Source organism: Phalacrocorax carbo, chromosome 9 (genome assembly GCF_963921805.1).
Source record: "Phalacrocorax carbo chromosome 9, bPhaCar2.1, whole genome shotgun sequence".
Classification (NCBI taxonomy): domain Eukaryota; kingdom Metazoa; phylum Chordata; class Aves; order Suliformes; family Phalacrocoracidae; genus Phalacrocorax; species Phalacrocorax carbo.
In genome coordinates this window covers 30968400-30980534 of record NC_087521.1, presented here as the reverse complement: position 1 = coordinate 30980534, position 12135 = coordinate 30968400, and the positions used below count along the sequence as shown (strand labels likewise).

At 43.0% G+C, this 12135-nt stretch overlaps 1 protein-coding gene across 1 annotated transcript in view; it reads left to right on the top strand.

Annotated features, from left to right (window-relative positions):
* Positions 1-2792: 2792 nt before the first annotated feature.
* The window catches only part of RHOJ (ras homolog family member J), a 64236-nt gene continuing 54893 nt past the window's right edge, over positions 2793-12135 (top strand). Inside the window, exon 1 of the mRNA XM_064460965.1 lies at positions 2793-3566. Within this exon, the coding sequence (XP_064317035.1) occupies positions 3389-3566 (178 nt within the window). The 5' untranslated portion in view covers positions 2793-3388. The remainder of the gene's footprint in view (positions 3567-12135) is intronic.

Here is a 12135-nt window from a genome sequence, read left to right as displayed (position 1 = left end):
GATTCAGGGCCAACTTTGCACGTAAAAGGTACAAACCCAGAGTAGCAGAGGGGTTAATGTTGTCTCAATCTCCTGGGAGAAAAGTGTAAAACAATGTGATTATACTTTGTTGCAATTAAACCAGCTCTTAAGATGTTTTGTTCCAGCTGATCTGTATGGTGCCAAACCAAGTGAAATAATGAGATTAAAAAGCCACATGTTTTTAGTCCAGATACAGGTCTTATTTTATTACTTTATTGTAACTCCTGTAAAGCTGTACATATCACCTATATAGATAAAGCAAAAACATAGCACTGAATTTGAGTTGTACAGGCAAGATGTCAGCCTCCCTCATCTTCAAGATAAACTCATCCTGTTGGCCTCTTCCAGGCAAGCCTTTAAATAGGTTCTAACAGTGTAGCCACATATCCACTATGCATGCTAAGGGGTGTAGGTTCTTTTATTTATGCCTCTTAACTAAAGAGGTTCCCCAGAAAGCTTCCCATACATCAGAGCTTAGAATTGGAAAGGTCTGCAAAGACCCTGCGGTTCAGGCCCTTGATAGCGTGAGTATCACAAAAGCTAACCCCTTTAAGCAATTTTGAAAGACCCTTTAAAAAAAGGCAGAGAGGATAATAACGTATCTTAAAGCCTCTAGAGAAACAGCAAGTGAATTTCTTTTTTTAACCGCTTGCAAAAAAATTGAGGTGGACACAGTCCTGCTGAGACTTGCCCACCTTTATGGTCAAAGCAACACAGCCCTGCTCAGCATGGAGGAATAAGCCATGGGGCTTATTGTGTTGGCCTAAATCTGGCCTAACTAGCATTAAGGCTTGCCTTAACTATGGTATGTCTGGTGTTAAAAAAGCCTGCAGACAGATTATGCCTGCATAAAATGGGAAGTGGGATAGCTGTTGCTTTTGTCTGATAGATGTAATGGGGGACTGAACCATGAATTATTGGAATTTTTTGTTTTTTCAGGCTCTGTTGTTACCTTGCAACAACATGCACTTACTCATCTATTTAGCAACAAGGTGACTAGGTTGGTAAGCAAAGGCACAGGGGGTACCAGTGCAGCTACTTGGCTATGTAATAACCAAACAGAGGCACAAGCTTGGAGTTTGCCCAAATTGCAACAAGAAAGAAGCTTAAAGAACAAAACCCTGCTTGAAGCCCCCCAGGATGCCTCAGCTGTGCTGCTGATGGTGGAAATGATCAGCAGAGTAAATGCTTGGAGAATGGTGGTTTAGGTGCCCAGAGCTCACAAGTTTTGTTGGATAAACCTCAGCTTTGGGACATAGTTTTGAAGCTAATAGGATGCCACCTGAACTCCTAACTGGGGAAAACCTTTAGTTATGCCCTGAGAGAGCAGGTGTTACGCTGGGCCTAACACTGCCTACTAAGATGCCCACTGTCAACAGGGAGGAGGACATGAAGAAGATGAAGAACATGGAGCATGGTGCACAAATTACTGAATGGCTAACAATCCTGATAAAAGATAGCAAATGGAGCCCTGGGACTCTCCAGGTAAACAGGAAAACCTTGCTCAACCTTGTTCACAACTTTTATCCACTTACCACCTCTTGGAGAAAGTGTTGAGAGCTGACCCAGCACACAGTTAAATCACTGAAGAGCTCTGACAGACATGGGGCTTAGCCTGTCCAGGTGAGACTGCGAACGGGTCTGCTGAGCCCCTTCACTGCAAATGTTGAAGGAAATGCAGTTTGGGGTTAAGGAGGTTCATCATTAAGGTTGAGTTTGTCTTTACTTATGCTGATTGGCGCTAAGACAGTTCCGTTTTAAAGTTGTGTTGGTCTTTACACTTTCAGGGGTTCATCGCTCCAAGCCTGCGTGTGCTTTGGGGCATTTCTTTCTAGCCAGGAATGAGCAATGTGGGGGAAGCATTTAGCACCGATGTGCTTCCCTGGTTGTTCCCCCCTTTCAAAGCCTTCGAGTCTCATGGAAGGGAAATGCAGCCAGCAGGATGTGCTGGGCTGCTGTACTGGGGTTTATGTTAATGTCTGGCTCATTTCTGCTGGAAATTGCAAAATCTTTCCTGTGGAGGAAGGAGCAGGGAGTTTGGCCCTTCATGTGCATATAGACTGTTATAAAGTTAAATTGAGAGATGACTTAAGAGGCACGTGAAGCACCAGAACAAAATAAGCAAGGGGACAGGAATCATACAGTTCAAAGCTGGTTTTCTGCAGGCTGCTACGAGGTGGTTTTATTTCTTTTTTATTATTTTTTAATTCCTGTAACTCTTAATTCCTCTTTTTTTTTTTTCCTCTATCTCTGTCTGTGTTTACGTATTTACACTGGGGCGGGAGGGGAAATCCCTCTTTTTCTTTTTTTTGTGTGGATGAGGGGACATGCAAGAGATACTTTCTGAGTGGCTGAATTGAAAAATCAATTATTTGTTATTTTTAACAAAGTTCTTTAAAGACCTATAGACACAGAGAAAGTTGACATTAAACTCTACGTACCCACTACACCTCCTGTCTGCCTTTCCACCTCCCACCTTCCCCCCCGCCAAATGTAAGAAAGTACCTATCCCAAGGTCAGAGGAGATCGTGCCTGGGAACAACAGACAGCCCTGCGACATGGGCACAGCTCGCAGCCGCCCCGTACCCCACCTGGCCATGCAGGTCCAACACCCGCATCTTTCACAGCCTCTCCGAAATCCTCCTCGCCGGTCTCGGTGCCGGCAGCCCAGAGAGCAGCCTGCGCGCGGGATGGAGCAGGAAGCCTAAAAACTTCGGTCTGCAGAGAGACCTCTAGTGTTTTTCTTTCTCCATGTCCTGGCAGAGTTCCTCCAAAGTACAAATACACACAGAGCTCCCATTGTTTGCAGCCCTTCACAAGCCCACTGATCCTAATATGGAATTCAGCAGGAAACCCATGATTTCCTGACACACAGCAAGCTGGAGAAAGAAAGGAAAAACTCCATTAAAAACCTCCAGGCTCTCCTCCATGTTAGAAATGAAATGGAAAATGGAGTGGATTTAACAGGAATCCCTGATTCCTGCAGCCAGGCTGGAGGAAGGGAGACGCGAATCAGAAGCAGGCTGCTGATATTTTTTAAGTCGCAATAAATACTGAGAACTCTGGGGCAGGATGAGGATTTCCTGACTCGGGCAAACGAGAAAGGACAGATTACTTTTTTTATGATATTCCTCTCTGTGTGTTTAATTTATTCACCTCGATGATTCTCTTGACTGATCTGGTAATTGTTAGAAGCGGCTGTGACAGCCTGGAAACATTAGTATGATTTCCTGAGTTTGAGATTTGCTGCCCCCCCCCCCCCCCCAAACTCAGGAAAAGTCAATACAATCGCACTTCATTTTTCCTTCATGTGCACTTGGAAGTCCTGGGAGCAGCAAAAGCAGCAGCAGCGGCAGCAGCAGCAAGAATGAACTGCAAGGAAGAAGATGACAACTGCACTGACGGGAGCAGCAATAACACGAAGAAGATGTTAAAATGCGTGGTCGTTGGGGATGGTGCAGTTGGGAAAACCTGTTTGCTGATGAGTTATGCCAATGATGCCTTCCCGGAGGAGTATGTCCCCACTGTGTTTGACCACTATGCAGGTAAGAAAGTTCTTTAAAAGAAATGTAATTGAGAGCTGCAGGAGGGCCAGGTGGGAGGTAAAGGAAGATCAAGGAGAGAAGAGGATGGTTCAAAGGTGATGCATGGGTTACTACTTGTCCGGGAGTGTGATTCGGGCCTCGACAGTAGCCAGGCAGCTTAGATGGCAGCTCATACAACTGGGGCAATGCAGGATTTATTCAGGGAACTTATTTGTTTTCTTCTGATTTTTATTTTGACTTTGGCAAATAAACAGCATTAGGGACGCAATTAAATCCACTGGATTTTGGGGACAACAAATATAATTCAGCTGCCATCTATTTCTCTTCTTGCTTTGTTTCTGAAATTCTGAAGTTCTGAACTTCACAGGCTGCAGTTATGATGAAGACTATATATATATAAACACACACATAAAAATATAAGCTACTGGAGATCTTGTGCCCCATAGAAAATTATGCATAAATTACAATATTTATATCCTATTTAAGGAATGATCTTTGAGAAAATCAGTATAGTCTCTTTCAGTGCTGTCAGAATATAACTCTTCTTTCAGAGACATTTGTTACTCCTTCTATAAATACATTTTAATACTATAATTGGTGGTAGGGAAAGCAGAAGTGGTTTGAGTACTTTATAGCGAGGGAATTTGTAGCATAAGAAAAAGATACGAACATAAACAAGATCATCGATGATGTTCACTGCATCGCTGTGCAAAAGCAACCCACAGATTAAGTACAATATTCACAGGCCTCTTTCTGTAGCAATTACTTACTTTACCCAGCTGTGTCCAAAGTTATCACACAGGTAGTGTGATAGGCTAAAACTGTTGCTTAAACCTCTGCTTGGGTTTTCCTATGCAAAATTCTGCAGTTTTTCTTTTCTCACTGCTCCTCTGGCTTATGGATGTTGTTGTTGTTTATGAGATCCCTGAAAAACAGGTTCTAGAAGCACTGCAAAACTCATTGCTTATCTTGCAGCAGCAGTTGGAGTTTCCCTCTTTCTCTCCCCACCTCCTTAAAAAATGAATTTTCATGGCGTGGCTTATCATAGATTTGGTATTCTGTAATGGGAAAAATCTCTGTTTTCGTTCTGGCTTCGTGTCAGGTTTAGCAGATGAACTGGCCAAACAAGAAAGCTGTGTAATTGCAGAATCTGATCCATGGAAATGTGAAGACCTTTTCCTCCACCAGAGTGGGCAGCATCACTTCTAATGCAAGCAATGCTCTCTTTCCTCTACTCTTCCCACCAGACAGATTAAATGAAGATTTCAGAAAAAAGCCTTTACCCAGACAAGATATAAGAATATTGCATGGTGGAAAAAGGTACTTCCATGAGCAAAAAACCCTAAGGAAGCCTGGCTGCATGAATTTATGTCTTATATTGCAACAGCACCCACTTTCCCATGATAAGCTGAGATCTGCTTGTCCCTAACAGCCTCGCCTCCCAGCAATACGCGGGTTGCAGCATCTGCTGCCCTTCACTCTCTCCCATGCTCTGCAAATACCTCTGCATATGGAAAAACCCATATGGTAGCCGGTACCAAACCACATATGCATCATCACGCGGGCTGGCTGGTTTTGGTGTTAGCGAGGGGGCACGCGTGTGTGCACACCCATAGGTGCTGATGGCAGACTGGCACCCGGTGGGGGCACCATTCTGAGCTTCTCTTCCCTACCCAGCTGCAGGTTACTCTCAGCGACTTGCTTTAATTTAATTTCTTCTCTGTCATAAGTGGTAGAAATTGTCAGTGGCCTCAAAAGTTCCTGAGGGAAAGGAGGGCTGAGAGAAGGATGGGAAGATAAAGAGTGTCACTGTATAATCCTTATTTTCTTAGGCTGCCAGGCAAAAGCAGTGTGCGTGCATGTTTAAATCAAGCTACATTTTCAGGGTTTGAAGATTTAGACCTCTAAAATATCTCCATCTATTCTTATTTAGCTTCTTAACTATTATAGAACATAAATATAAACAAAGAATGTTTTCAATGAGAAAGTTCAGAAAGATAAGGGAAAAAATAGCTCTGTATATTAATATGCTATTCTGAGACAAACCCTGTCCAGCAGCAGTGGTCAAAACTAGCATTAGTTATAAATGGACTTTCAGTCTTTTCAGAAACCCCATCATTTTTTAAACCAATTTCACTACAAAACTGCACACAGAATTGAGGAGTGGAAATGACTTCTGGAGCACAGCGCTGGAAAAAATCCCACTCATAAAACATAAAAATACTACATGGCGTAAAGTCTAACATAACCTATTTAAAATACTGTGAGTATTGAAAGAGAAAAGAGCCCACTTGGGGCAACCTTACCCCTGAGCTTACAGACTTTAGGATATTCTGTTGCAACAGTCCCTTCCCCATCTATCTGCCTGGCAGCCCGTGGTCAAGAGGAGAGATGGCATGGCTGTACCATGCGCACAGTGTACCATGGGCATGGTGATGCTGCTGGCACCACGGCACACAGGGATGCTTCACACATGGGCAGATGCAGGGTGGTTGAGGCTCTGGAAAATCACATTTGAATTTACCCTAGGGAACTGGTTTTTCTGCCCCTGCCCTTGCCCCTGCCAAAACCAACAGTTTCAACTTTCCCAAACAAGCTGAAACCGTTTGATTCAGGTCTTCTGTGCTGGAAATGCTCAAAAGCAATTAATTGCTGCAGATTTTTGCAAAGCTGCACTTTCCGTTGAAGGTTTTCGTCCAGGCATTATTACCAGCAGCGGTGTGTTAGCAAGCGCTTCCTCTTGCCTCACTGGGTCACAACCTGGTTGTGAGTCCCAGGGCATTTACCAATTTCCTTCTTTCTAATGGAAAAAGCTGGGGCGGGGGGGGAAGCATTAAAAATCAAGGATTCCAGTGGTGATGTCAGAGCAGTTTCTCACTGCCTCAACTCCAGCGACTCAGGGGAGACAGTGATGCTATCCAGCCCAGCATTGGGAAAAGCTCCAGATGCACCACTGCTGTGGCCAAGGCGTTAACCATTCATGGCCCCGCAGCACCAGCTACGTTTACTTTCTCTGCTGCATTACATCTTTTTAGCTGCCTACCTGGGGCAGGTTTGAAAGGCACAGGTGAAATGGGTGAACATACTGACAAGGGTGGCCCGGAGGAAGCCCTTTCAGAGGGCTGAGCTCCATCAGTGTTAGATCTGTATGTTTCTTATGCAGTGCCTTTCACATAAAGGGCTTCAAACCACGTTATAAAAATTGGGTCCAACCTGCCTTTAAGAAAATCAAAGGCAATACATGGATTTCACCCAGGGAAGGAACAGGCTTCCTGCAGACAACTCACACAGCATTTACAACTGAGATACAGTGATGCCTGGGATGAAAGGCTGTTGGTGTTTCACCATGTGTGCAGCTGCGCTGTACAAAAATCCAAACCAGTTATTAGCACCAGACTAGTAATATGCTGCCACAGATTTCACCCACAGTCCACAAAAAATGAATTTGTTCAGGGCCTGTTGCCACAGTTGGGATGTGATGGATGTAAAGTAGCAGTGATGCCAGACAGATGGGGAAGGCAATTTTGTTATTTGGAGATGAATCTGGGTTCTTTTGTCGGGTGTGTGGAAGTTTATGAGTCTGCTAATTTCTCAAGGCATTTTGAAGAGGTTTTGCTGGAGGCCAGAGCCCTGAGTAAATTTCCTTACCTTTGGTGAAATTCCAAGTCGCATTCTGAAAGTGTTTAGCCACAAGGTAAATGGCTATTTCTAGGGCAGGCGAACCAAAGTGCTATCGCAGTGACAAACAGGATATTACTGGCAATAACTGTAACAATAGGGACTGTTTGGATAGTGAGTAGATGCTTTAACATGCTGGTTCCATTCCGTCTTTCGAACATCAAATGATGATTTTCCATGAGCAAAGGTCTCTCAGCCAGAGTGACTTGTATTGTGTCTAGCTATGAGAGGTCATAAATGTTTAATGAGGGCTGAGGTTGTACCAGCAAAAAAAATCAATTCAACTACTACCAGAGTTGGTTTAATAGTACCAAAATTAACTGTCTTACTCTGTGAAATACAAAAGGGAGATGTGTGTTATTTGTTACTTAGGCAGCCACCAAACATCCCATTTGATATTCATGAACCCTAAAAAACCCAGCAATTTTTAGCATTAAATTTATACACCCTAAAATTTATATTCAGGCTTCCTAGAGAGGTAGTCGATGCCCCAAGCCTGTCAGTGTTTAAGAGGTATTTGGACAATGCCCTTAATAATATACTTTAATATTTGGTCAGCCCTGAAGTGGTCAGGCATTTGGACGGGATGATCATTGTAGGTCTCTTCCAACTGGAACTATTCTATTCTATTCTAAAGTGCATTTTTTTAATGTAATAAACCTTAATGACTGAGGAGCAGTACCAATGCCACGCAACTAACTTGGCCCACTGTGCAGACAAAGGTGAATGGCCTCAGATGATTGAAGTCTAAGGCGAAGATGGTGGTGAGTCTTAAACTGTCTTGTTCAGGCATAGGACATAGATGAATGTCATACAAACGAATAGCTTTAGGAGCCACAGTTGCATCTTTGGTAAACAAGAGTCCCTCCAAAGGAGAACTGCAAAGCATCTGCACTAAAGACATAAAGTAGATGGCATAAATATGTCCCTCCCTCCCTTCATGTGTCGGCACAAACTGGTGAACATTTATAAATAGTGAATCCATTTGAAAAAAATTAGCAGTGGCATGTGATCAGCTAATGAATAGCATACACAATAGTTCAGCCATGACTGAAGCTCTGTAGATTAAAAGCAATAGAGAAGAAGACAGACGTTAATTACTGTTAGGAGACACATCTTTTGTTCTTTAGTGATGATTCAATCTGATCTATCTGACTTCGCACTGAAGTGGGCTGGAGCACTCACCAGTCTCACAGAGCAGTGGTCCTAACCTTGCAGGCCAAGGAAGCCATGTGGGAAGGGAGAGTCTTCTGCTCTGTCATTGTTATTAGCATAGAAGCGGTACTACTGCTCTTGCCCAAAGCAGCCACCTTGTACCTTGCAAATCCAAAAATCTCTTCAATCCTGCCCATATGCCACAGCACTGACTCAAATCCCTGCTCCTCTTGTCCTCCCACAAAAAAGAGTGGTTGAAAGTGGGCTGTCACTGATCATGAGGCTGCCCATGGCTGGCCACTCTCAGTCCTGGGGCAGGCAGGAGCACCCAAGGGAGACTGGGACTGCCTTGACACTGCTGACAGGCACGCACCAAGCAGCTTTGCTCAGTGCTCCCATGCGGGAGGAACCACCAGCCAAGACATGATAGAAAGAAGATGGGAGCTGTAACATCCCCAATTTCTCCTGCTACAGGGACACTTTACATGTGCTAGTTATTTTTAATTGATTGCTAATGCACACTGGTCTCGACCCACTTCTGCTTGCCATGGTGTGTAAGCAATGACTTAAGCCCCATATCATGACTTTTTTTCCCATTGAAAGTTTATTAGATAGGAAGAGACTGCCCAAGGAGAATTGCAATTTCTGCATGGGTGCTGCTGTGGGAGTCTTCACACTACCACATTCCTGAGACAGTTGTCTCCTATATACAGTCTTGGTAGCACATTAGAGAAACCCTTCATGAAATGTTCGGGGTCATTAAACTGAAAGAGCTATTAATAGCACTGAAAGAGAGCTGTGATGTTTATTTGCATGGATGTTTGCAGTGGGTTTTTTTTCCTTTTAATGTTCATCCAATTTTGATCATACAGATTTGAACTTTATCCTTTGGACAAGAAAGCATTGACTCTTTTAAGATCTGGCTCTTTAGATTAGCAGCCACAGAACAGATATGTTAATTTTTCCTCTCAGAGCTAGAAGGACTTCTCTGCCAATCTTCCTGGTATGGTCCAGAATAAACGAGGGATCTCAATAAAGCATTAAAGGTATGACACAACAGAAACCCACAATTCAAATTCAAAGGTTTTCATGGCTGGTTTTGTTTTTTAAGATAAGTTTTACAAAATTACTAATTCTAGGCTCCCCACAAAAGGTTTAATTCTGTGTCCTGTGTCACATAAACCAGAAGAGTTCTAGTGATCCTCAGGCTTTTTCACACCCAGGAAGCCTAGTCAGTCTTTGTACTGAAAACATGCTTTTTGCCTGAATCACCATGGTTATTCCACACTCAGATGAAACAGGCACCATATACACCCACAAGCACGTCTTAAGACGCTTTTCCTTCTGAAGGTGTTTTACGGTATGTGAAGACTTGAGATAACTATCGCTCATATCTCTCTTCCTCACACACATCCCTGTATTGTCCTGTGGGTGCACAAGCCATTTGAAACCCATGGAGACAGAGGTGTGTGCATGCCTTGTGATCCTATTTACTCAGGGCGGATCATTTCTGCAGCAGTGCTCTGGGCGCTGTGGTGACAAAGTCCTGGCACTACTGAAATGCAGCTGTGGCTGGGGAGGAGCCTGCAGCACCTGAGCTGCTTCCTACCTTTGCCTCTGGCTCTGTTATACAGCTTCTCTTTGTACTGTTGCCATTCCTGGTTTGATTTTACACTGACAAAAGCTTTATGCTACAAAGAGAGACAAAAGAGCTCTGCACCAATCCCTCCCATACCCACCGGCATCTTGCTGATCACCCAGGGCTCAACTCACAGTCCAGAAGCTGCTGCAGCCCAATACAGAGACTTGATTTCTTCATCCAGTATCAGCAGTCAATGGATGTCCTTGTGAGTCAAGCATAGCAGGGGACAATGCTGCAACATGAATGACATTTACAGTCTAAAAACTAGAGGTAGAGGATAAGCAAATTACAATGCACGTCAGGAAGGGTAGTGCCAGGAATTAGAGGAGTAGAAGAAGTAGCCATGTTACTTTACCAGACTTATTCACCCTAAATTCCACCTAAGCCCCTCTGTCTACTGTTTTGTATTAGCTGCATGGTGTTTGAAAGGTGACAGGAAACACAGAGAATACTAAGTGAGGAGTTAGACCATTTGAATGTGTATTGGTTGTTCGGATGTAGAATTATGGGTAATTTTTAAGGTCAACCACAGTCCTGAGGGTTAGAAAGATGAGAAAGTCAAATGGCTTAAAAAGAAATATTTCTTTGCATGGTATGTGATTAAACCAAGGAACTTATCACTGTACAGAAGTTACTGAGGACAAAATTTTAACAAGGTTTGCAAAAAGGGAGGTTGGACTAGATATCAGGGATATTGAGTGCTATCGTAAGCTAATGAAAAAGACTTCTGCAAGACATAATAAGATGTGAGCTGACACCACCTTCTGTTAGAGGCCAAGATAAGACCTAAATGTGGTCTGTCAAATGGCACATTATGTTAAATCTGCTCACTGCTACATCAGAAATGAAGACTTGACTCCATGGGTTATGAGTTTGGCCCAATCCAGCACTCTTGTACTCAGATGGTGTTGTAGAAAGGGAGTTTTTGGAATTATTCTTCTGCTACATGGATGGGCAAACAGATATTCAAATTTTGCTTATATTGCAATGGACTGCTAAGAAAAGACAGGGTGGGATTTGTTTGGAGCACTAAAAGGGTTAATGGGGAAGCGATGAGAAAATGACCCTTTTCTCCTCCACTACTCCCAGTCTTAGCCTTTCCCTCCTCTTCTAATCATCGTGACATTGCAGGAGGTGACATCAGCTGAGGAAACCAAAACTGAAACTGTGGCCTCTGGCTCTTGAAAGGCAATCTCTACAACTTGAACTAACAATCATAGCCACTATCTTCAAATAAATAATTGACTCAGTCCATGTGGCCAGCCAGCCAGCCCAGGAGCAAAACCACTTACAGGTGGTGCCAGACCAGGTACATGTTGACAGCCAGGCAGATGCTTTTCAACAGCAGATGCTTCACATGTAGGAAATAAAAACAAAAACTTAGCAAAGAAGTCTAAGCAACCAGAATTCCTAGACATGTACAAACTTCTTCATTTCTAAAGGATGTGGCAGTGTTTTCACTAAGTCACTGTTACGACGGCTTAGTTAACTAATTAAGTCAATGCAAAAGGCCTCCACTTCCTTCTCGTTTTCTGTTGTCTTGACAAAACTTGATACTTAATGCCTATACTAGTGATACACATCATTGCTACCGTGCATTGCTGTGTATATTTTGCCTGCAGGCAGTGCTTTTCCTATGTTCTAACTTTCCAGTTGTTATGGCCAGACCTAATGACATCATGGAAATGGCAAGGGATGAGGAAGAGCAAACATATTTCCTTCAATTGTTCTGTCAGACAAAGTCATTAAACAGTAATGACATCTCCTGTCAAATTATTATTTATCTTTGCAATGAAAAAATCCAAGTTATATTTCTAGTCTGGTTTTAAGAGTGATCACTCACCAGTCTCCTGTCAGATATATTGCTCTTGTATTCTAAGCTATAGGTCTTACAGTTAAGTCAGGGAACAAGTTACTGAAGAATGAAAGCTTTATGAATTGTCACCCCAAGTTTTATCCCAAGAGGCACTGAATGAATGAATTCTAGACTAGATTTATGAACTGATATTCATCTCTCTTTTTTCCCCAAATAGGATCAGGGGAAATGGGTTTTAAAATAATGTCTAATAATTAAAAGCTTAAAAAAAAAAAGTT